At 52.0% G+C, this 25,311-nt stretch overlaps 1 protein-coding gene across 3 annotated transcripts; it reads left to right on the forward strand.

Annotated features, from left to right (window-relative positions):
- Positions 1–714: 714 nt before the first annotated feature.
- Positions 715–21,259, forward strand: Osbpl7 (oxysterol binding protein like 7). 3 transcript variants are annotated; one of them, XM_045158838.1, is made up of 23 exons: positions 715–856; positions 2,210–2,359; positions 2,461–2,586; positions 2,741–2,794; positions 5,073–5,186; positions 5,769–5,864; positions 5,979–6,096; positions 6,729–6,832; positions 7,116–7,208; positions 7,307–7,439; positions 7,545–7,639; positions 7,765–7,860; positions 9,358–9,495; positions 10,210–10,306; positions 11,431–11,678; positions 12,383–12,520; positions 17,240–17,303; positions 17,410–17,488; positions 19,248–19,392; positions 19,506–19,650; positions 19,736–19,862; positions 19,965–20,087; positions 20,179–21,259. In XM_045158838.1, the coding sequence occupies exons 2-23, from the start codon at positions 2,285–2,287 to the stop codon at positions 20,285–20,287; spliced, it is 2,517 nt and encodes an 838-aa protein (XP_045014773.1). In that variant the 5' UTR covers positions 715–856; positions 2,210–2,284; the 3' UTR covers positions 20,288–21,259. The 3 variants fall into 3 exon arrangements, with proteins under 3 accessions (XP_045014773.1, XP_045014772.1, XP_004655564.2); XM_045158837.1 differs by having other exon boundaries at positions 738–856; positions 2,267–2,359; positions 11,446–11,678; XM_004655507.2 differs by having other exon boundaries at positions 740–856; positions 2,267–2,359.
- The last annotated feature ends 4,052 nt before the right edge of the window (positions 21,260–25,311 follow it).

Genomic DNA, 25,311 nt, shown 5'->3' on the forward strand with positions numbered 1-25,311 from the left:
AAAAAAACTTTTCATTGCCCTTAAACCCACCAGTCTGTGCCACATCCATCTGAATGAATTTTAGGTCTTTCTGAAGACCATTTTTACTTTAGCAACTGAACCCCAGTATTCCAAAGGCTATCCCCCAGTTTGCTAGGAGGGGTCCCTCAACTGGCTTTCCTTTTTTAACAGTCAGCTGGCTACTATTTCATACCTGTCAGCCCAGATTGCTGGTGCTCTAGAGTTTTGTCAGAGCCCAAAATCACTTCCACAAGGCTGGGCCTGGAAGGGCCTTCCCCTCACCTCAGCGGTCCCTCTGGAGTGCCAGCTGACTGCTCCTGAAACGTGTGTGCATGTGTGTGTGTGCGTGTGTGCGCGTGCATCCGTCAACTGGATACTTTTGCTCCCTCCAAAATTTGCTATATATTTCAGATGTAAAATGAGAGGCATTGTTAATAAGGAAATAGTCTTGGGTGTTCCACCAGGGTCAAGGGCATGGTAGTCTGAATAAATCCTTAAAACCGCTGGCCTGAATCCAGCAGTTCCCCAGTCCTCTGGATCCACCTAGAACTGTGCCCAGTAGGGACTGTGTCCCCCGTTCCCAAGTCACTTGGTTCGGCTCAGCCCTTAGTCCTCCGGGGAGCAGGGGGGCAGAGCTGAGCGGCCGCCTGGAGCTTGGCGGGAGGAGGTGACGGGGGAGGGGCGGGTGGGGAGATCCGGCTGGAGGGACGGCTCCGACGTCTCCTTCCTTCCTGGTTCCCGCTGCAGCTGCTGCCACCGCTCAGCTCCGCGAGGAGGTAGCCGGTGACTCGGAGACGGTGACTCAGGGGCAGAGCAGCGCGCGGGCCAAGGAGCGCTGGCGTCCATGGACCCTGGGGTAAGTGGCTCTCGCTGGACCAGCTGACACTCCCCGGGAAGGCTTCTCCCTCCTGGAGCTGGTGGGTCTGCCCCCCAGGGGGACAGGGCTGAGAATGGAGGTGGCGAGTGTGGCACCTGCCAGTCTCACCTCCACCCCTCCTTCCTACTGGCAGACACCTCCCGCGCCTGCTGCCTGCCAGCGGGGAAGTGCCAGGGTCCACGGGGGCAGGACCAGGGTTGAGAAATACCCAAACGCTGGAAGAGTTTTGGGAACTTTCAATGGCTGAGTCCAGGAGTTTCCCCTTGGGTCATGTCTCTTGCAGCCCGGGCCCCTCCGCTATGACCTCCCGGCCACTCTCACTCACCCTGCCACGTCCCTGTACCCTCCGGGCCTCTTCTAGCTGCTTCTCCAGCCTCGGGCCACCTCGCCCCTCCTATCCCCTCCCCCGTCGCGCTCACACACTGAGCCTCATGCATTATTGATCTCCCAGCGGAGCCAGGATGGCCAGGGCCCGTGCCAAGGGCGCCTGTGGGCACTGCTGCGGGACCTGGGCGGACCTTGGCATGTTCTTGGCTACTCCTCTCCCGCCCACGGTATCTCAACCAGCCAGTGTCCTACTCTCTCTGGGTGGGTGGTGCTTCTTGGGAGCCACGAGGACTGGCGTGGTGGAAAGACGCTGGTGAGGCTTTGCGGAGACGGAGGGTTCAGCTTCAAGGTGCCAGTGGGAACCCCAGGGGCTTGTTTGGTGGGAGGAAGCGTTGCAGAATAAGGCTGCCTCAGGCCCCGGTTTCCCTGTGCAGAAGACGGGAGACCAAAAGCTATAGATATGAGGGCCAGTTGGTTCGAGTTTGCCGGATGCTCTGGAGGATGGTGGCTGTGACAGGAGCCAACAAACCGCGGCGGCGGGGTGGAGGGTTATGGAGGAAGAGGCAGCCGGACTGAAGAGCTCTTGCCTGCCCAGTCTCTGAGTCCCTCTGTTTCATCTTGGAGCCTCCTCTTTTTCCTTCACTCCCCCTACCTCACCTTAAACCCCCCTGCAGGGGATCCTCTCAAGAAAACACCAAATGTTTCCTGGAGCACCAAGGTGTGTGCCCTAGGCGGAGCCCGCATGCCCTTCTGGTTTACTGCTGGCACCAGCCTGTCTGCTCGGCCTCTCGCTATAGAATGTTAGTTCACCTCTCCCAGGAGTGGCAAGGAACAGGGGGCATCTGCTGGCTAGACCTGGGATGCCACAGGACAGGATTGGGAGAGCGGCAGGGACAGCGGGTAGTAGAGCATATGTATCTTCGTGCAGGAGGGATTAGAGGTGGGAAAAACCTCTAATTGTAGGGTAGTAGAGTTGTGTAAATGGGTCTCTTATCTTGCTTCAAGGGCCTCCTTAGGACAAGGTGACAGTCTTCTCCTTCCACCCTGTTCTACCCTCCTCAGCGAGGATTGATCTTCCTCATGGACTTTCAAGAGAGGGACACCCCCTCCTTGGCTGAGAGCACTCAGTCTTCCAAGCACAGCAGCACTCAACAGGTCTGGGGGAGCAGTGATGGGTGGGGCCTACCTTGGGCGGGAGGGCAGTGGTGGAGATGGTGGGCTCAGCTCTCCTTTGCTCCCCCCACCCTGGATTGCAGGCCTCTGAGTTGTGGGAGGTGATGGAGGAACCTCGGGGAAAGCTGGGAGTGGAGGCCATCACACCTGAGAGGCAGGAAGGCCACCTGCTCAAGAAGAGGAAGTGGCCTCTGAAGGGATGGCACAAGGTATCGGGGCAGGGCAGGGGAGGAGCCACCTGGGCGAGGCTGTTGGGCAACCCAGACGTTTGTGTGTGGAGAGGGAAAAGAAATATATGTGTGTGTTTGCTCTCTCCCTGTCCTGGCCACCACCTGATCTTGTCCCTCCTGGGCAACAACACAGAGGTACTTTGTGCTCGAAGACGGGATCCTCCACTATGCCACAACCCGGCAAGATGTAAGTGAGGGCCTTGGCTTTGGGGTGTGGGAAGGCTGGGAGTCTGTAATTAGATGGAGCAGGAACTGAGTCCCACCTTTCGCTAAGTATGTGCCCTCAGGCAATTTACAATCAGCTTTCTATATCTTTTTTTATTTTGTTTGGATGGTTTTTGATTTTTTGAGGTAGGGTGTCACTCTGGCCCAAGCTGATCTGGAATTCACTGTGTAGTCTCAGGCTGGCCATGAACTCAAAGCCATCCTCCTACCTCTGCCTCCTGAGTGCTGGGATTAAAGGCATGTGCCACCATGCTTGGCAACCTTCTATATATTATTATTATTATTATTATTATTATTATTTGTGTGTGTGTGTGTGTGTGTGTTTGAGGTAAGATCTTGCTCTAGCCCAGGCTGACCTGGAATTCACTATGTAGTTTCTCAAGGTGGCCTTGAACTCATGGCAATCCTCCTACTTCTGCCTCCCAAGTGCTGGGATTAAAGGCATGTGCCACCACACTGGGCTTTAAAATTTTAATTTTTTAAAAATATTTTTTATTTTTATTTATTTATTTGAGAGTGGCAAGAGAGAGAGAGAAAGAGAGGGAGAGAATGGGCACGCCAGGGCCTCCAGCCACTGCAAACGAACTCCAGACGCGTGCGCCCCCTTGTGCATCTGGCTAACGTGGGACCTGGGAAATCAAGCCTCGAACCGGGGTCCTTAGGCTTCACAGGCAAGCGCTTAACCACTAAGCCATCTCTCCAGCCCTAAAATTTTAATTTTTAATAGAGAGAATGAGAGAGCAAGAGAGATGGAAAGAAAGAATTGACATGCCAGGGCCTCCAGCTAATGCATTCGAACTCCCGACGCTTGGGCCACCTAGTGGGCATGTGCAACCTTGCACTCACCTCACCTTTGTGCGTCTGGCTTACGTGCAGAGTTGAGTGTGGGTCCTTAGGCTTCACAGGCAAGCGCCTTAACCACTAAGACAACTCTCCAGCTCAGTCTTCTGTATCTTGAGCTTCATATGCACAGGCTCAATAAACTAGATCAACATATTGGTCGAGGGTAGGGCACACATTACGTCAGCACTGACCAGGTGCAGGTTTTCTTGTCATGCTTCCCTAAACCACTATTTCCATGGCTTCCACATGCTGTTAGCGATGAGAAGCATCAAGAGATGGTTTAAAGGGCACAGAGGCTATGGGTAGGTTGAGTACAAATACTATGCCCTTTTTATATTAGAGACTTGAACATTTGTGCATTTTGGTATCCTCGGTGGGTCCTGGAACTGTGCCTCTGGGGCACCTGTACTTCCCTGTGTTTCAGCCTCCTCTCTGCTAGGATGGAGAGCATGCCCACCCTCTGTAGTGTTGTGGTGACAGGGATAAGGCACACGCACCAGGCTCTAGATGATGCCCGATGCAAACTAAGCCCAAGAAATGGGAGAGGTTCCACCCCGCCCCAGGTAAGGTCTCATACTAGCCCAGGCTGACCTGGCAGCCACTCTGTAGTCCCAGGCTGAAGAACTCATGGTGATCCTCCTACCTCTGCCTCCTGAGTGCTGGGATTATGGGATTAAAGGTGTGTGCCGCCACACCCAACAGTTTTTAAAATTTTTATTACACACATATATATACAAATATATATAGTTGTGTGTGTGTGTGTTTTTTTTTTGTTTGGTTTTTCAAGGTAGGGTTGTACTCTAGCCCAGGCTAACCTGGAAGTCACTATGTAGTCTCAGGGTGGCCTCGAACTCATGGTGATCCTCCTACCTCTGCCTACTAAGTGCTGGGATTAAAGGTGTGCGCCACCACACCCAGCCTTTGTTTTGTTTTTTTGAGGCCTGGCTTCACACTAGCCCAAGATGGGCTGGAAATTACTCTACTCAGAACTAGCCTGAAACTCATGGTGGTCCTCCTACCTCAGTCTCTTGAGTACTGGAATTAAAGGCATGAGCTACCATGTCCAGCTTAAGCAATGGGACTCTATCACCTTGTTGTTGTCCTTGTCCTCCTCTCGTGCTAGGAACAAGAAACAAGGCAGGATTCCCAGTTTCCTTCATCCACCATGAAGCTTCCTTGGTGGGGAATCTCTTTTCTCACACTGCCTAGAGCTCAGGGCGAAGTTGACATAAAGGAGTGTTTTGTACACAGGAGGTGATTGACAAGTTCCCTCATAAGATGACTTGGATCTGAGGGTGCCTAGCCCTTGAGTCTAGAGCAGCCTCAGGGAGATGGTTGCTCTATGGCCCTGGGAGCCTAAAACTCGTCCTCTGTCCCTCACTAACTCTCTTCCACAGATCACCAAAGGGAAGCTCCATGGCTCCATTGATGTCCGGCTGTCGGTCATGTCCATCAACAAAAAGGCCCAGCGCATTGACCTAGACACAGAAGACAATATCTACCACCTCAAGGTGACATCTCTGGGATCATTGAGTGTTATGGCCACTATAATGGCAGAAGTGTCAAGGAACAGGCGCTGGGGCTGAGGGGTCTGTAGGGCTCAGGGTCTTTTCCGAGTCTGACAAGAAGGAAGTGGCTGTTGGGTAAAGTAGCCAGGGGCAGAGCTGCCTTGTTTGTTGGTTGTTACATGAACAGACATAGCTCGGGGGTCCTGTGTTTGGGATGTTGTGCTCTACTTACCTGCAAGGGGACTTTGCAAAAACTGGGTGCTATAGGAAAAGACTGTGTTTGGGGACCAGAGCCCAACTTTCTTTCTTTTTTTAAAAAATCTTTTTTTAAAAACATCTTATTTATCTATTTTATTTATTTATTTGAGACAGAGAGAGGGAGAATGGGAGTGCCAGGGCCACCTGCATGTGCCACCATGTACGTCTGGCTTACGTGGGACCTGGAGAATTGAACCTGGGTTCTTAGGCTTCACAGGCATGCACCTTAACCGCTAAGCCATCTCTCCAGCCCCAGAGCCCAACTTTTTTGTTCCTAGAAAGCAGCTCATCACTTCACACCTCTCTGCTTCTCCATCACTTCTGCAGATCAAATCCCAGGACCTTTTCCAAAGCTGGGTGTCGCAGCTGCGTGCCCACCGCCTGGCCCAGCGCCTGGACATCCCCAACACTGCTCATCGGAAGGTAAGATTGGCCCTGGAGTAAGGGTGGGTGATGTGGCAATTCAGTGATAGAGTCTGTGGGAACTGAGCCCAGGGAATTGGGTACCGTCCTTCCTGACCCTTTGCTCATCCACAGGTTTCTGGCACCCAGCTTCTAACTGCAGGCAGCACCTCAGCTTTACCAGGCGTTGGACCTCGGGAGAAGGTGTCTTCCTGGCTAAGGGACAGTGATGGGCTGGACCGATGCTCTCATGGTGAGGGTTCCTGGTCCAGGACCTCTAGGTAGGGTCATGCTGTCTGGATGGCGTCAGCTGGAGGGGAAAGTGTTACCTCTATTCCTGTTCTAGGGAGCCCCTATCTACTGGGGTAGATAGCTTTTGCTTCCAAGGTGATCGAGGTTACTTGGCAGACCTTTCCCTGAGGAACCCCAACTTACACAAGATGGTTGGGGGGCAGGCCCTCGTCACATAATGGGCACAGGGACTCTTGCCAAAGAAGATGCTCAGTGTCAGTACAGGAAGAGTACTGAGGAGCACTGCCAAGGAAGGGGTGTGGCCTGGAGTTGGGTTTCTGCTATAATAGAGCCCGAGACGGTGATCGAGAGAGAGTAGTGCACACTGAGAAGGAGGGGCCGGACGGCCTATGAGCCCACAGGAGAGATGAGGGGACATCTGGAGATAGGGTGTGGGGGTGGACTTTGGGTCTCCCAGGAAACCAGCGGAGGCCACACCAGGGGACTAGAAGTTCTCTGGGCTCTTGAACAGGGAAGGGGAGCAGGGTCAGTCTCTCCTTGACTGCCTGTGCTGGCTTTGGAACGGGAAGGAAGCTGAGGGACAGACCGGGGCCCTGGCAGTACTGGGCATGCAGCATCCTCTTTCTCTCCCAGCACTCTCTGAGTGTCAGGGGAAGCTCCAGGAACTACACAGACTCCTCCAGAGCCTGGAGTCCCTGCACCGAATCCCCTCAGCCCCCGTGATCCCCACGCATCAGGTAAGGGCCAGAGGAGGAAGGAGGCAGGGCCTGCTCAGGACTCCTCATCTTCATCGCCTCCTGGGCCGGGACCCCTGGCCTCTCTGCATCACCCGTGGTCTCCTGCAGAGCCACACATCTGGCCAGCTGCCTCTCCTCATGTCCAGAGACCTCCCGGCTGCCTCCCTGCCCATGCCCATGCCAACACGCCACACCTGCTTGTGCCTGAGTTCAGCTGCGCCCTCCCCTCCTGGCGTGGCCTGTGCCACCCTGTGAGTGAAATGGCCCTGCCTTGATTTGCCAGGCATCGGTGACAACTGAGAGACCAAAGAAGGGGAAACGGACCAGTCGCATGTGGTGCACGCAGGGTTTTGCCAAGGACGACACCATTGGACGGGTGAGGTGGGGCACGGGGGGGCGGGGGTGGGGGGCTCCAAGTTGCAAGGGCGGGGCGCCCGGAGGAGACTGTCGCTCACCTTTCCCTTCCGCTGGCAGGTGGGTCGTCTCCATGGCTCTGTTCCCAACCTGTCCCGCTACCTGGAGTCTCGGGACTCCTCAGGGCCGCGAGGGTTGCCGCCCCCAGACTACGCCCACCTGCAGCGCAGTTTCTGGGCCCTGGCGCAGAAGGGTGAGTGGGCGCCGGGCGGGGTTGCTGAGGAGCGGGCCGGGCGGGCGGGCGGGCGGCCGGGCGGGCGGGGCTTCTGACGGGGCGGCCGGCCGCTCCGCTCCGCAGTGCACAGCTCCCTCAGCAGCGTCCTGGCCGCCCTCACCGCCGAGCGGGATCGACTGCGGGACCTGCACCAGGGCTCGGAGCTGTCACGGATGGGGGTGAGCTTCCGGGACAAGGGGACCGACCGCAGGTCCCTCGGGAGGGCCGCACCCCGGCCGAGGGGTTGTCCCTGAGGGGGTGAAGGTGGCAGCTCTGCAGCCAGTCCCTTCACCCTCTGCCTCAGGTCTCCGAGGCCCCCGGTGGACAGAGGCGCCTCCATTCGCTGTCTGTCTCCTCCGACACCACCGCAGACTCCTTCAGTTCTCTCAACCCTGAGGAGGTGAGGAGCCAGGGCGCCCGCGGGGCCGCTTCCCCTCAGCGCCTTCTTCCGCAGAAGGAGTGGGGTACGGGGTTGGTTTCCGGTCTAGAAACTGACGCAGTGACCCCTGGCAGGGTAAGAAGAGCTCTAGCTTTTCTCCTCTCACGTAATGTCACAGGGCTCCGGCCTGATCCTTAGCAGCTGCGGCGACTGTCATGTCTTGTTTTGTTTTGTTGGCAGCACTGGACTTGGACCTAGGGCCTTCCCAGTGCTTGGCAAGCGCTTTACCACTTCTGAGAGCTTTTACTTGTCTTTTTTTTTAACTTTTTTATTAACAACTTCCATAACTACAGATGATAAACCATGATAATCCCCTCCCCCAACTTTGCCCTTCACTAGTCCACTCTCCATCATATCACCTCCCTCTCTCCATTAGTTTTTTTCTTTTTAAAGATTGTTAAAAATTATTTATTAGAGACAGAAAAAGGGAGAGAGAGTGAGAGTGAGAATGGGCATGCCAGGACCTCCAGCCACTGTAAACAAACTCCAGACACATGTACCACCATGGGCATCTGACTTATGTGGGACCTGGAGAATCAAACCGGGATCCTTAGGCTTCACAGACATGCGCCTTAACCACTAAGCAATCTCTCCAACCCCTAGTCTCTTTTGTTTTGAGGTTCAAGCTCTGATTTAAAAGTTTCACCTGGGCTGGAGAGATGGCTCAGTGGTTAAGATGCTTGCCTGGAAAGCCTAACAACCCAGGTTCAATTCTCCAGCACCCATGGAAAGCCAAATTCACAAAGTGGGGTATATGTCTGGAGTTTGTTTGCAGTGGCTAGAGGCCCTGGTATGCTCATTCTCTCACTGCTTGCAAATAAATAAATATTAAAAGTCTTACCTAGGGGCTGGAGAGATGGCTTAACTGTTAAGGCGCATGCCTGCAAAGCCTAAGGACCCAGGTTCCATTCTCCAAGTCCCATGTAAGCCAGGTGCACATGGTGGCACATGCGTCTGGAGTTTGTTAGCACTGGCTAGAAGCCCTGACAGGCCTATTCTCTCTCTAACTTTAGGAAAAAAAAGGTGTAGGTGATAGAACTAGAACCCCCCAAATTCCATTTGTAGGTTCTCCCAAATGTGACCAGACCTAATTAGACTCTGTGGGTCTGAATCTGGTGCCACTGCATGCCAGTGTTGTGTCCTGATCTCAGTGTTCTAATCTTGAACATGGGGAGGCAGTGCCACCTCTCCATGCTGCGAATGAACAGACAGAACGGTTGGTATAGGAAGAGCACTTGGAGCCAGGCTCAGTCTGTGTCCAGGAAGTTTGAGCAATGACAATGACCCCCATCACCTCCTCCCACTCTTGGCTCTCCCCTGAGCCTCATCCTCTCTCCTGCTCTGTACTCGGCAGGGATTTGGCACAATGAACGTGCTCATAGGGGGTAGGGCTTCTCTCCCTAGGAAGTGCCCCTCTAGTGTGGGCCTTGGGGCCTCATGCCCATCTGGCTCCCACAGCAAGAAGCTTTGTACATGAAAGGCCGAGAGCTGACCCCACAGCTGTCCCAGAGCAGCGTGCTGTCCCTTGCCGATTCCCACACGGAGTTCTTCGATGCCTGTGAGGTTCTCCTTTCTGCCAGCTCTTCAGAGAATGAGGTGAGGGGGGATGAAGCTGGCATCGGGCGGGAAGGGACCTCCAGAAAATCCTAGTGGGCGCCACGCCTTTAATCCCAGCACTCCGCTCGGGAGGCAGAGGTAAGAGGATCGCCATGAGCTCGAGGCCACCCTGAGACTACAGAGTGAATTCCAGGTCAGTCTGTGCTAGAGTGAGACCCTACTTTGAAAAACCAAAAAAAAACAAAACAAAACAAAAAAACCCCACCTCATAGTTGGTCCAGAGAGACTGGACTCTAGATTCGCAAGTCCTTCCTTGCGTCCCCAGCAGCTGTCCCTGGGAACACGTCCAGGTCTGTTTGCTCGGCATGGCTCTGTTCAGAAGCCTCGTCTTGGTTCCTTTTCTCCCAGCTTGAACGTCTGACTCCACTAGGTCTCTACAACTGCTGCCCGAGGCTTGACCCTACTCGTCTTCCCATGACCTCATCTCAGCTTTAGTGATCCCATGATCCCCGTCTCTTTAAGCCTGGATCCCAGCAGCCTGACGCCTCCCTTCCCTCTGTTCTGCTCAGTCCCCAAGCTCTCCTACCAGTTGAGGGCCCGGCTTGCCCAGACAGGATCTTAGGATATACAGCCAACTCCCCCCTTCCTCTTCCCACTAACGGACTAGGCTGGCTGATTCTTGCCAGTCCCTGGGCATTGTCTCAGTGCCTAGGGATGCTGAGTGTACCACACTTCTCATCTGTCTCTGCCCAGGGCTCGGAGGAGGAGGAGGAGTCATGTGCCAGCGAAATCACCACCAGCCTGTCCGAGGAGGTGCTGGATCTCAGGGGAGCTGAGCGCTACCAGAAAGGTGCCAGCTGGGCGTGCAGGTGGCAGAGCCAGGGAGAGCTTGGGGTGGGTGAAGAAACTACGTGACCCCATGGCCTGCGTGACACGTGGAAGCAGTCACAAGGGACTGCTTTGGGTACTGACCTCAGAATTAACCCTGGAGCCATGAACTGGGAAGTGTTCCAGGAACACAGGAATAGCACTAGGGGTGGGTCAGACTCAGGCCTGGGCCCAGCCAGTTTTTGTGGGGCCTGGAAGAAAAGCAAAACGTTATCCTTGGCTACTTTTTTTTTTTTTTGTAATTTTTTTTTTATGAGAGAAAGAGAAAATTGGCACACCAGGGCCTCCAGCCACTACAGTCGACCTCTAGACATGTGCGCCACCTTCTGTGCATATGCGACCTTGCATGCTTGTTCGTCTTCTGTGTCTGGCTTATGTGGGATCTGGAGTATCAAACATGGGTCCTTAGGCTTCGTGGGCAAGCGCCTTAACTGCTAAGCCATCTCTCCAGCCCCTTGGCTACTTTTTAGCAGAGTAGTTTTAGAGCTGTTATTTTTCTACCTGGAACCTATTTCTTCTTTTCTATAAAAGGGGCAGAGTGCTGCGGATGTAGCTCTGCTGGCTGAATATTTGTCTGTCAGGCATGAAGCCCCGAGTTCCATCCCCAGCACCACATAAAAGCAGGTGTGGCAGCACAGGCCTGGAATCCCAGCACCCAGGGGGCAGAAGCAAAAGGATTGGCAGTCAAAGAGGACTCCTGGCTATGTAATGAGTTCTAGGCCAGTGTGGGCTCCTACATCAGACCCTGTCTCCAAAAAAGGGGGAGCCGCTGAATGTTCCCAGCATCTGTTCTCTTTCTGAGGGGACAGGTCAGAGGCAAGGATGGGACTCAGGGTTTCTGGGGCCCTTATGTCTGGCAGCGGAACTGCCTTGTCTGACTGGTTCTTAGCCCTGTTGCCTACCTAAATCCCCAGAAGTTCATCAGCAGTTAGAGCCACAGCCTCCTGCTTACAGTGGCCAGGGCCTGGGTCCTGGGAATGTGCATATCCACATGAGTTCCTTGGGAGGCGGCTCCGCACAGTCTAGCCCAGGGGCCCATCATGATGGGACACTAGAGGACGGGTGACCTGACTGGGGTGGCCCCAGGGGGCTGTGTTCCAGGGAGACCTTCAGGGCCTCCTCGCCGCCGCTGCCTGCCAGCTGCCAGCGGACCTGGGATGGATGTGAGCCTGTGGAACATTCTGCGCAACAACATTGGCAAAGACCTGTCCAAGGTGTCAATGCCTGTGCAGCTGAACGAGCCTCTCAACACGCTGCAGCGGCTCTGTGAGGAGCTGGAGTACAGCAGCCTCCTGGACCAGGCCAGCCGCATGGCTGACCCCTGCGAGCGCATGGTACCTTCTCAGGGCTGCCTCTTCCTCCCTGTTTCCCTGTCTCCCCACAGCCTGGCTTGATGAGTCTCTGCTGCTTAAGACCCCAGACTTTGCTTTCTTTGTTGTTGTTGTTTGTTGGTTTGTTTTCTGAGGTAGGGTCTCACTCTAGTCCAGGCTGACCTGGAATTCACTAAGTAGTCTCAGGGTGGCCTCGAACTCACGGCGATTCTCCTACCTCTGCCTCCCGAGTGCTGGGATTAAAGGCATGAGCCATCACACCCGGCTTCAGACTTTGCTTTTTTTTTTTTTTAATTTAAAGATTTATTTATTTATTAGAGAGAGGGAAAGAGAGAGAAAAAAATGGGTGCGCAGGGCCTCCAGCCACTACAAATGAACTCCAGATGCAAGCACCTCCATGTGCATCTGGCTTACATGGGACCTGGAGAATTGAACCTGGGTCCTTAGGCTTCATAGGCATGCGTTTTAACCACTAAGCCATCTCTCCAGCCCTAGACTTTGCTTTGCTTTAAAAAATATATATATATGTATATCTGTGTGTGTGTGTGAGTGTGTGTATGTATATTGACAACCTCTATACTTACAGACAATAAACCATGATATTTCCCTCCCCTCCCGCAGACTTTGCTTTTGCTGGTGGGCTGGTGCCCCCTCCCGGGGCCTCCTCCTGCCTCTGCCCCTGTAACCCTCTCCTCACCCCATTGCAGGTGTACGTCGCAGCTTTTGCTGTCTCCGCCTACTCCTCCACGTATCACCGAGCAGGCTGCAAGCCCTTCAACCCTGTCCTGGGGGAGACCTACGAGTGTGAGCGGCCTGACCGGGGCTTTCGCTTCATCAGTGAGCAGGTGTGGGTCCGAGAGGAGGGAGCAGGAGGGCGGCCTCCAGCACCGGCCAGGGGAGGACCTGGCCTTCAGGAACCAGAAGCTGGGCCAGTGAGGCCAGGGCAAGGAGGAGAAAGTGGAACAGTGGCCCCATGCCAGATACCTTGGCACATGCCAGTGGGGGAGGGCCCTGCTCCAAAGAGCTCTGGGCTCCATGTGGGAGGCAGAGTGAAACAGCTCTGTGGGGTGGTCATGGAAGCGGCACCCCAGGTACTGTAAGGGGGTGGCCCTGAGCTAGGTCTTAGTGAGGTTGGGAAGGGACTTGTGGAAACTCCTGTGTTCCCAGCAGTGTGAAGAATAAGGTGGAAGGTGTTCAGGAAGGTTAGAGTTGAGGCTGGAAGGCAGATTGTGCCAGACCCTGAGGAACCCCGTAGGTGAAGGAGAGGAACATTCTGGGATGTTGTTTGTTTTTAAATCCTAAGGGCAGTGGGCGGTGTGGAGGGCTGGAAGCAGGGAGCTGTATGCTCAGAGTTGCATGCAGGCAAAATGGTGTGGAGGCTCTTAGTAGGCCATTAACGTCATCTCCCTAAGAGCAGACGACAACCTATGCATGGCTGTGGCATGGTGCATTCAAGAACTGTGTATGTGCTGCCCTTGGCAGGACCCTAGGGTCAGGAGGATGGGGAGGAGTAGGGAAGTAGTCCTGTGCCAGATACAGGAGGCCATGGTGGGGCAGAGGCCTGTGCTCCAGGGAGCTGCGCGCCCTGTGGGCACGGATTGCAGCCGGTCTGGAAGGACCCTGACAGCATGCGGAATAGGGAGGTGGTCGGTATAGGGGGGAAGAAGGTTGGAGTGGTCCCATCTTTCTGGTTTGGGGAATTCAGTGTGTGTGTGGTGCCAGTTAGCAAGGCACAGGGTATGGGAGAGAGGAAACTGTTAGCAAAACATGTTGCCCATGGTAGAATGAGGGAACTTCCTTGGGGAGATGTCCAGTTGGCTCTGGAGTCAGTGGACCTGGAACTGGTTAGAGCTGGTGGATTGGTGACTCCCCAGCTTACAGGTGGGAGAAGTCAAGACTCCCTGTGAAGTGTGTCGGCAGGAGGGGAGGTGTCAGTGGTTTCCTGAGTGAAGGAAATTTCAGAGAAAGGACAGGGCAGAGACAGTATTAGAGAGAGTGTAGAGTGAAGGTATTTTTTAAAGTTACTTATTTGTGTGTGTGCACATGTGTGCAAAGGTCAGAAGACAGCCTTGAAGTGTCTGTGCTCTTTCTGCTTAAGACAGTCTCTTGCTGCTGCAGATGAATACCAGACTTGCAGGTCTGTGAGCTTTGGGTTCTCCTGGCTCAGCCTTTAGGCACATTGGGATTGCAGGTGTTTGCACCATTTTGTATCTGGTTTTAAATAGGTGCTGGGGAGGACAGAACTTCTATTAATAGGCTTTGCCACCAAGTACCTTTAACCACTGAGCCCTCAGACCTAGAATGAACTTTTTTTTTGTTTTTGTTTTTTTAGTTTTAAAAAATATTTTATTTTTCTTTGGGGGAGAGAGAGAGAGAGAGAGAGAGAGAGAGAGAGAGAGAGAGAGAGAGAGAGGGAGAGAGAGAGAGGGAGGGAGGGAGGAAGGGAGAATGGGTGTGCCAGGGCCTCCATCTGCTGCAAATGAACTCCAGATGTGTGCACCATCTAGCTTACATGGCTTCTGGAGAGTTGAACCTGGGTCCTTTGGCTTCACAGGCAAATGCCTTAAAAAACCATCTCTCCAGCCCCCCTACTTAAAAAAAAAAAAGAACTAGAAAATAATACACTTTCCAAAAAAAAAAAAAAAAAAAGTTAACACTAGGGCAAGAGGAAAGGATGGCTTCTAGAGGGAGGATAAAGGGCTGAGGCAACTTGCTTATTTGTTTAGATCTTAATTGTGAACACTTTGCACAGTACAAGGAAGGAAGCCTCCTATCCCAACTTGTGGAGAGTGGAGAGGACTCTTCTGCCACATCCCTCCCAGAAGTGTTTGGCACAGATGAGGCAGAAACGTGCAAGTCTGGAAAGGGTGGGTTTCAAATGCAGTCATTGAGAGCATCTCTTTTTGTTGTTGTTGCTGTTGTTTTGGTTTCTGAGGTAGGGTCTTGCTCTCAGCCAGGCTGACCAGGAATTCACTATGTAGTCTCAGGGTGGTCTCAATTTCACAGCAATCTTCCTACCTCTGGCCCCCCCCCACCCCGAGTTCTGGGATCAAAGGTGCAAGAGAGAGAATGGACATACCAGGGCCTCTTGCCACTGCAAGTGAACTCCAGACACATGCACCACTTTGTGCATCTGGCTTTATATGGTACTGGAGAATTGAACTCGGGTCATTAGGCTTTGCAGGCAAGCACCTTAACTGCTGAGCCATTTCTCCAGTCTGAGAGTATGCTATTTGATAAGGCTTTATCCCTAGTGTTAAGTGTGACAATAATTCATTCCTTTTGGTTAGTGAATATTATTCTTTTTAAAAAAATGTATTAGTATTTTTTTGTTTTGTTTTGTTTTGTTTTCGAAATAGGATCTCACTGTAGCCCAGGCTGACCTGGAATTCACTCTGTATTCTCAGGGTGGCCTTGAACTCATGGTGATCCTCCTACCTCTGCCTCCCAAGTGCTGGGATTAAAGATGTGCACCACCACGCCTGGCTTAAACAATATTTTTTTTGGTTAGTGAATATTATTATTTTTTAAAAAATATTTTTGTTTATTTATAAGCAGGGAGAGAGAGACAGAGAAACCAAAAGAAAGAGAGAGAGAATGGGCTCACCAGGGCCTCTAGCCACCGCAAATCAATTCCAGACACATGCACCACCTTGTGTATCTAGCTTTATGTGGGTCCTGGGGAATTGAACTCAGGTCATTAAGCTTTGCAGGCAAGCACCTTAACTACTGAGCCATCTCTCCAGCCCTAGTGAATGTTACTCTTGTATGAATGGACTATATTTAGTTTATTTTTCTATTTGATTGACATTTGGATTGTCTCCTTGTTTTTGATATTATGAATAAAAGTGCTATGAACATTTGTGTGTGGGGGGAGAAAGGGAAGGTTTACTGGTTAGGATGGGAGAAAAAGGAAATATTTCTGTTCACAGCGTAAGAAAAACATACATACAGAAGAGGGAGGGGAGTGAGAGGGATGGGGAGGCTGCAGAAGAAAAGTGGGTTGTTGCAGGGGACAGAGGAGACATCTGAAAGGAAGGAAGGAATTAATGGAATAGGTGGTAGGAGTAAGGTTAGAATGGAAGGAGTATTTATTTATTTACTTGAGGGGGTGGGGAGAGAGAGAATAGGCATGCCAGTGCCTCCAGCCACTATAAACAAACTCCAGATGCATGTGCCACCTTGTGCATCTGTCTTACATGGGTATTGGGGAATCGAGCCTGGGTCCTTATGCTTTGCAGACAAGTGCCTTAACTGCTGAGCCATCTCTCTAGCCCCAAGGAGTTGTTTTTTTTTTTTGTTGTTTTGTTTTTTTTGTTATTGTTGTTGCTTTTTGTTTTGTTTTGTTTTGTTTCCAGATAGGGTGTCACTCTAGATCAGGCTGTACTCTCAGGGTGGTCTTGAACTTAGTGAGATCCTCCTACCTCTGCCTCCCAAGTGCTGGGATTAAAGGCATGCACCACCAAGCCTGGGCCCCAAAGAGTTTTTTTGAAAATATATTTTTATTTATTTATTTGCAAGCAAAGAGAGATAGAAGAGAGACAGACAAAATGTGCATGCCAGGGCCTCTAGCCACTGCAAACTCCAGATGCATGTGCCACTTCTTGCATCTGGTTTGATGTGGGCATCGAGGAATTCAACCCAGTTATTAGCTTTGCAGGCAAGTGCCTTAACCGCTGAGCCATCGCTGCAGCCCCAGAAGGGTCCCCCCCCCCCCGCCACATTCTCTGTTCTACCTCTGACTGTGGGAGCAAAAGGGTATGATGGAGCTGGCTTGGGTCCAGACCCTCATAGGATTGTTGGGATGCTGAAGAGTCCAGACATAGAGCCACGTGGAATTGGAAGATTCCAGTTGGCGAGGTCAGAGCCAGGGGTGTTGTGCTGGCGTTTTGGGGGAGTGGTGGGAGCAGGTTGCTGAGGTTGTTAAATGAGAGGGTAAAAACGCTGGGTGGAAGGAAGGGAAGCCGATTGGTGTTGACAGACCATGAGAATGCAGAGCAGTTGGGAGGGCGTCTTGGCCAGAGCCACAGGAAACAGGGAGAGAGGCGAGGAGAGGCGGAAGGGGACTTCTGAATTGAAGGCTGCAGATGTAGCGCCATTCCAAGTGAGAGCAAGGCCTGGTGTTTCCAAGAGTGTGAGGTGGAGCCAGCAGGCTGTGGCCAGCTTTCAGGGAAGGAGATGGTGAGGGAAGAGGGACCTGGGCGGGGGGAACTATGTTTCACACAAGGCATAGGACTGAGGCCCCGCTGTGGCATGTTGGTTGGGGTTGGGAATGTCTAGGCCTGAGCAGGGCTGCCCAAGGTCTCCATAGACAGGCTTGACCAGGAGAGCACGCAAGGAGCCTATGAGCAAACAGAGAGAACCCAGGACCCCACGGGGACAAGAGAGACTGTGGATTTGGATGGTGGCCAAAGATGACAAAGAGACTTACAATTAACTGGCCTTCTGATCCCCAGGGAACCAGGGTGGCTGGGGGGGAGTAAGAGATTTTAGGGGTCCAGTGTCAGAAGCAGGACCCCAAGCTCCTCACGGATAGCCTCAGGAGAACCCCTCTATTCTTCAAGGTCTCCCATCACCCCCCGATCTCAGCATGTCACGCGGAGTCCGAGAACTTTGTCTTCTGGCAAGGTGAGGGATGTGGGGCTCGGTGGACGTGAGGGTCAGGGAAGCCAGGACAGCTGGGACACTCTGGCATCCTCTGCCACTCTCTCTCCCTCTCCCGACCCAACTCCAGACATGAAGTGGAAGAACAAGTTCTGGGGCAAATCCTTGGAGATCGTTCCTGTAGGGACAGTCAACGTCAGCCTGCCCAGGTGAGTTCCGTAACATCTCCCAGAGCCGGGCCTCCTGCCAGCCTTCCGTCCAGGCCCGGCTCTCAGACAGGAAGAAAGGTCTGGTGTGAAGCTGCTGGGGGCGATGGCAGCATGTACACGTTTTGCACCTGCATTTGCAGCAGCTGCAATCAAGAAAGGTGAGAAGCCTGAGAATTGGTAACTCGGAGGGTGCACCAAGGTCGCCTGACTCAGTGTCCATCACAGTGCTTTGACCATGACTCACAGTAAGACATGCACTGAAGACTTCAAACTACCCCGTGCGAGGGTGCACACATGCACATGTGTGCATGCACACACACACACACACACACGCAGACGCCTAAGTTGATGTCAGGACTAATGGGTCACAAACCACATTTGGAAAAAAAACCCTTATTTTACAGGTAGGCAGACTGAAACAAGTAAAGAAAAAAGAACAACCCCTGGTTTTTTTTGTTTTATTTATTTATTTATTATTATTATTATTTTTAGTTTTTTGAGGTAGGGTCTCACTCTAGCTCACGCTGACCTGGAATTCACTATGAAGTCTCAGGGTGGCCTCAAATTTATGTCTGTCCTCCTACCTGTGCCTCCCAAGTGCTGGGATTAAAGGCATGCGCCACCATGCCCCACTGTTGTTTTATTTTTGAGGTAGGTTCTCACTGTAGCTCAGGCTGACCTGGAACTCACTCTGTAGTCCCAGATTAGCCTCAAACTCACAGAGACCCTTCTACCTCTGCCCCGAGTGCTGGGATTAAAGGTGTGCGCCACCACACCCTGCTACCTTCTGTATTTATATTCCATGACATAGGCACTTGAGAACTTTGTAATGGAATCCAGATATTGTTGTTTTGGCATATGTATGTATGTGTAATATATGTGTGGTATGTATGTGTATAGTGAATGCATCTGTGTGTGCTCTGTGTGTGTGTGTGTACAGTTGCACACACCCTGCCTGCAGAGGGTAGAAAGCACTGGGTGTCCCTCTCTACATTCCTCACTGTTTTCCTGAGACAGTCTCTCATTAGACCCAGAGCTACTACTCTCTCTTTCTTTCTTTCTTTCTTTCTTTCTTTCTTTCTTTCTTTCTTTTTTTTTTTTTTGTGGTTTTTCTAGGTAGGGTCTTGCTCGCTAGCCCAGGCTGACCTGGAATTCACTATGTAGTCTCAGGCTGACCTCAAACTCACAACAATCCACCTACCTCTGCCTCCTGAGTACTGGGATTAAAGGCGTGCGCCACCATGCCCATCAGTACTTTTTTATTTATTTTTTGGTCTGACTAGCCAGTCCCAGTAATGTTCTAGTCTCCATGTGCATGGTCCTGCCCAGATTTTTATCTGGGTGCTGGGGACCAAAGTTAGTCTCAGGCCCTCCTGCTTGCATCACAAGCACTTTTACCAGCTCAGCCAATTCCCCAGCCCACAGCTCCATTTTATTTTATTTTGATTTTATTTTGGTTTTTCTAGGTAGGGTCTTGCTCTCTGGCCCAGGCTGACCTGGAATTCACTATGTAGTCTCATGTTGGCCTCGAAGTCACAGTGATCCTTCTACCTCTGCCTCCTGAGTGCTGGGATTAAAGGCATGCGCCACCACGTCCGGCTTCATAGCTCCATTTTATGAACACAAGTTCTCCCTCACCACAGAGCTGGCACCAGGACCCTGGGGGCTCTTTCTCCAGTCCCATGTGACTTGCTCCAGCAAGACAGTAGCTCTCCCACTCATGGCCAGCTGCTGGCCTCCTACGCCCCATCTCTCTTAGGTTTGGGGACCACTTTGAGTGGAACAAGGTGACGTCCTGCATTCACAACATCCTGAGTGGCCAGCGCTGGATAGAACACTATGGAGAGGTGCTCATCCGAAACACCCAGGACAGCTCCTGCCACTGCAAGATCACCTTCTGCAAGGTGGGCGTGCCACCCTGACCACCCCCCCAGTCCATCCCGAGAAGCCTTGCATCTGGAAACACCCTGGGGAAGGTGAAGAGACCCTCCCTCAGGCCCAGCCTTCCCCGCTGCAGGCCAAGTACTGGAGTTCCAACATCCATGAGGTTCAGGGCGCCGTGCTCAGCCGGAGTGGCCGGGTCCTCCATCGCCTCTTCGGGAAGTGGCACGAGGGGCTGTACCGAGGTCCCCCGCCGGGCGGGCAGTGCATTTGGAAACCCAGTAAGTGAGGTGGTCAGGGAAGGCCGGGCAGGGTGAAGGGGGCTGTGGCACAGTCCGCCTGCCCCAGTCCCTTGCCTCCCCCCAGACTCGATGCCCCCAGACCATGAGCGAAACTTCGGTTTCACTCAGTTTGCCTTGGAGCTGAATGAGCTGACGGCAGAGCTGAAACGGACGCTGCCTTCCACCGACACGAGGCTGCGGCCCGACCAGAGGTGAGTGCCTGCCCAGCTTGAGAGAGAGAAGCAGTGCGGCCACTGCAGCTTTGGGGTCGCCCTCAGGGGTAGCCGCTCCACTGACTGTGGCTGGATCACCAGGTACCTGGAGGAGGGGAACATCCAGGCCGCCGAGGCCCAGAAGAGGAGGATTGAACAGCTCCAGCGAGACAGACGGAGAGTGATGGAGGAGAACAATATCGTGCACCAGGCCCGTTTCTTCAGGTATTTCAGCCCAGCTCTCGCTTAAGCCCCTTCTGCTTCAAGCCTGCGTCCTGCTGTCCGCCGTCCACACCCACCAACACTCTTCCTCCAGGCGGCAGACCGACAGCAGTGGCAAGGAGTGGTGGGTGACCAACCACACGTACTGGAGGCTGCGGGCCGAGCCTGGCTACGGGAACCTGGATGGGGCCGTGCTCTGGTAGCCCAGGCGTCCCCCCACCACCACACAGTGGGGGCAGAAGACTCTGGGTCCTCACTCCTGCCCCTACCCCTATCATGGACATGTGGGTGAGGTCAGGCTCTCTCTCATTGCCCTTGAGACCAAAGTGGCAGCCCTGGCTCCTGGCCCTCTCCCCTCTGCTGGCCAGAGGGGCTTTGCAGCATCTCAGCATACCCCCCCGCCCCGAAGTTGGGGTGGAAACAGAACCTGTGCTTCCCCAGTCTTGTTGCCCCAGCGACTGGCATGTCAAGCCCTTCTCTTGCCATCCTCCTCCTCCCCCGGGAGTGTTTGGGTGAGACGCTAGTCTCCCTAGATGTATTCCCCATTTCAGTGCCTTCCTGGGACACAGAGGACCACTTGACTCTCCCCAGGCTTTTCTGTGCCCAGGGCGCTGGCCCCACTGTGAGGTTCGAGTGAGTGAAGGACAGTAGATGCCTTTTCCCCCACCTGGCCTGTCTCCAGCATTGCCCCCTCCCCCAGCCCAGCAGGGCTTCCTCGGCTCCCTTTGGCAGGCCCCAGCCCCTGTCCTTACTATCCCTTTCTCCCAAAACCACACAGCGCCTGCAGCTTCCAGCTCCTCTGTCCCTGGTCCTCCAGTGGTCCTTCTGGTCTCAGCTTGGCCAATGTCCCAGTGTAGACTAGCCTCTCCAAGAGGCAGGTAACAGTCTCAGGAGCCTGGCTCAGACCCCCCACCCCCGCAAGAGAGAGGGAGCCAGTGTGAGTGTAAGTTTGTGTAGGAGAGAGAGAGTGTGTGTGAGCGTGAGCGTGCGCGCCTGTGTGTGCACTCGTGTCCTACTTGCGGGCAAGCAGGATTCCTTAATGTAGCTCGGACATCCCCCGCACTGGGTGTCCTCACTGTTGCTGCTCAATTTTTTTTTTTTTTTTTCAGTTTGCCTCTGAGTCAGGTGAATTGCTATGACATTCCAAGCTCCAATAAAGACTGTCCCAGACTTTGGCCTGTGACCCCCCACTCATTGAAAGCTACATATTCTCAAGCTTTGGGGAAGATACATAACCACTGCCACGGGTTGGATCATGTCCCCCTGAAAGCTGTGCTTGCAGACCTTGAGCCTGAGCTGTGAGAGAACTTCTGGATTTTTTTTTTTTAATTTTATTTAATTAGGTTGTTTTTGTTTTCTCGAGGTAGGGTCTTGCTCTAGCCCAAGCTGACCTGGAATTCACTATGGAGTCTCAGGGTGACCTCGAACTCACAGCAGTGATCCTCCTACCTCTGCCTCCCGAGGGCTGGGATCAAAGGCGTGCGCCACCTCGCCTGGCTTGACTTCATTAGTTTGTGTGTGGGAGGGGATGCGCATTCCATGGTGCATGTGTGGAGGTCAGAAGACAAGTTTGAGGTGTCTCAAAGGGTCTCTTGCCACTGCAAATGAACCGCCAGATTGCAAAGGAACGTTGGACTAGCTAGCCCTCTGACTTTGGATTCTCCTAGCTCAGCCTCCCCTTGTCATTAGGATCACAGATGCGGGCGCCACTTTGTATCCTGTTACATAACTGAACCCAGGCGGGCAACAGACTTCGCCAGCAAGTACCTTTAGTCACTTCTTTACACCTACCCCAGGCCCTATTTGGGGTGTATGTGTGTGTGTGTGTATGTGTTTGGTTGATTTTGTTTTTTAAGGTGGGTTCTCATGCTAGCCCAGGCAGGAAGATGAATTCACTATGGAGTCTCTGGATGTCCTCAAACTCACAGCTGTTATTTTACCTTTGCCTCCCAAGTGCTGGGATTAAAGGCATGTACCACCACACCTGGCTGTTTTTGTTTTTTTTTTAAGTTTTGATTTTTAAAAAGATTTTGTTTTTATTTACTTATTAGAGACAGACAGAAGGAGAGAGTGAGAATGATACGCCAGGGCCTCTTAGCCACTGCAAACAAACTCCAGACACATGTGCCACCATGTGCATCTGGCTTATGTGGGACCTGGAGAATCAAACCGGGGACCTTAGGCTTCACAGGCATGTGCCTTAACCGCTAAGCCATCTCTCCATCCCTGTTTTTTCCCCAGTGTTTTTATTGATTATTCATTTGCTAGCAGAAAGAATGAGAGAATAGGCATGTACCAAGGGCTTTCTGCCACTGAAGATGATCTCCAGACACATACACCACTGTGCAGCTGGCTACATGGGTATCGGATAACTGCCGTTAGGTTTTGCAAACATTTAACTTTTTTTTTTTTTAATTTATTTATTTGAGAGCGACAGACACAGAGAGAAAGACAGATAGAGGGAGAGAGAGAGAATGAGCACGCCAGGGCTTCCAGCCTCTGCAAACGAACTCCAGACGCGTGAGCCCCCTTGTGCATCTGGCTAACGTGGGACCTGGGGAACTGAGCCTCAAACCAGGGTCCTTAGGCTTCACAGGCAAGCATTTAACTGCTAAGCCATCTCTCCAGCCCACATTTAACTTTTGAGCCATCTCCATAGCCTCCTATTTATTCTTTTGTTTGATTTGGGTGTTTCTGACACAGGGCTTGGTTAGGTACCCCAGGTTAGCCCCCAATTTATTATCTTCCTGTCTCTCTTCAATGCTGGGGTTGTGGCTGTGTGCTATCAAGCCTCACTTCAATTTTTATGTTTTTGTTTTCATTAAAAAAATATTTATGTGCTAGGCATGGTGGTGCACGCCTTTAATCCCAGCACTCAGGAGGCAGAGGTAGGAGGATTGCCATGAGTTCGAGGCTACCCTGAGACTACATAGTGAATTCCAGGTCAGCCTGGGCTAGAGTGAGACTACCTGGAAAAACAAAACAAAAAATCTATGATAGCCATATGTGGTGGGTAGCACACGCCTTTAACCCCAGCACTCAGGAGGCAGAGGTAGGAGGATCGCTATGAATTCAAGACCACCCTGAGACTACAGAGTGAATTCCAGGTCAGCCTGAGCTAGAGTGAGACCCTACTTTGAAAAATAAATAAATAAAAAATAAAACAAATAGGGGCTGGAGAGATGGCTTAATGGTTAAGCACTTGCCTGTGAAGCCTAAGGACCCTGGTTTGAGGCTCGATTCCCAGGACCCATGTAAGCCAGATGCACAAGGTAGCACATGCATCTGGAGTTCGTTTGCAGTGGCTGGAGGCCATGGCACGCCCATTCTCTCTCTCTCTCTCTCTCTCTCTCTGCCTCTTTCTCTGTCTGTCACTCTCAAATAAATACAAATAAATAAAAAATAAAATAAATTATTTATGGGCTGGAGAAATGGCTCAGTGAGTTAAAGTTAAGGCTTTTGCTGCAAAACCTAACAACCTGAGTTTGATTCTCACATACCCACAAAGCCAGATGTATAATGTGGCACATGCATCTAGAGTTCCTTTGCAGGGGCTCCTTAGAGGCCCTGGCATGCCCATAATCTCTCTGTGTCTGTATGTCTCTCTCTCTCTCGTTACTTAAAAATAAATTTTAAAAATATTTATTTGCAAGCAGAGAGAAAGAGAGAGAGAATAAGCACTCACTAAGGCTTCTTGCCATCGTAAACAAACTCCAGATGCATACACCACTTTGCATATATGGCTTTATGTGGGTACTGGGAGTCAAACACCTGGGCCATCACACTTTGCAAACAAGCACTTTTAAACACAGAGCCATCACTCCAGCCCCCTTTTTTTTTTTTGAGGCAGGGTCTCAAATTACGTCAGGCTAGCTTAGAACCCACTATGTAGCCCAGGCTAATGTTGAACGTGCAACAATTCTTTCACCTCAGTTCCCAAGTACTGAGTGTACACAAGCCACCATGCTTGCTTCAGGGTGATTATTTCAAAAGAAAAAATGTGGCATCTTTCCTGCTTAACATGCCTCCATTGCTTCCCAGTGCCTTGAGGCAAAAATAAACATCTTGAGCCAAGTAGAAAGCTGCATGGTCTCTCTATCTGGCATGGAATGCAGATATCATGCAATGAGAGTGTCCTCAGGCAACCTATGTCCCCTGTCCCAAGGTCAGCGAGTGTTCAGGAAGAGAGAACGGTAGAACAGTAGGCTACAGGCCCCCACCACTGGGTTGAGGCCAATCACAGCTGTCATTCCAAAGCTAGGCAGTCTCGGGCAGAGAAATGGATCAGAGGTTAAAGGCTTGTAAAACCTTCCAGCCACGATTTGATTCCCCAGCACATACATAAAACCAGATGCAAACTGGGTCACGTGGTGTCTAGTATTTACAGCTTCAAGAGACCCTAGTGTGCCCATACACATATGTATGCAAGTAAGTCATTTTTTTTTTTTTTTTTGGACATAGGGTCTCACTCTAGCCCAGGCTGACCTGGAGCACACTCTTCCCATGCTGGCCTCAAACTCATAGCAATCCTCCGACCTCAGCCTCCTGAGTGTTAACATGCCCAAGTAAATCAAATTTTTGTTTCCAAAGCTATGTGGTCTTGATCCGGGTTCCTTATCTTTTGACACCTCCACCTCTCAGCAGGCTTCTTTAGTGAGGTGCCTCAGCTCCTTGTTTCCCTTTACTGCCTCTCCAAAGCCTCCCTCTACAACAGGCCCTTCTTCTCTGCTCCCTTGTGAAGGGTGAGAGAAAATGCCTGGGGTGGCAAGGGCAGGGGTCCCAGGACTATGGTATTCCTAATCATGGTCCTTTCCTCCCCAAGGAGAAGTGGGCTCCTCATTTCTAGATTTTCTTCTAATATTTGCTTAGTTGAGAGAGAGAGAGAGAATGGGTATACCAGAGCCTCCTGCCATTGCAAATGAACTCTAGACACATGTGCTACCTTGTTCTTATGTGGGTACTGGAGAATTGAACCTGGGTCCTTAGGCTTTGCAGGCAAGAAACTTAACTTACCTCTCCAGCCCCTGTGTATAATATTTTAATTAAAAAAATTAATTTACCAGGCATGGTGGCACACGCCTTTAACCCCAGCACTTGGGAGGCAAAGGTAGGAGGATCGCCATGAGTTCGAGGCCACCCTGAGACTACATAGTGAATTCCACGACAGCCTGAGCTAGAGTGAGACCCTACCTCGAAAAACAAACAAATAAACAAAAACAAAGAAAAA

This window comes from Jaculus jaculus, chromosome 9 (assembly GCF_020740685.1).
Source record: "Jaculus jaculus isolate mJacJac1 chromosome 9, mJacJac1.mat.Y.cur, whole genome shotgun sequence".
NCBI lineage: Eukaryota > Metazoa > Chordata > Mammalia > Rodentia > Dipodidae > Jaculus > Jaculus jaculus.

Excerpts from the sequence above, each read along its gene's own strand:
- Osbpl7 (XM_004655507.2), top strand. Across the intron at positions 5,187-5,768 it reads ACAATATCTACCACCTCAAG|ATCAAATCCCAGGACCTTTT; the intron begins GTGACATCTCTG and ends TCACTTCTGCAG. Across the intron at positions 17,304-17,409 it reads GAACTTTGTCTTCTGGCAAG|ACATGAAGTGGAAGAACAAG; the intron begins GTGAGGGATGTG and ends ACCCAACTCCAG.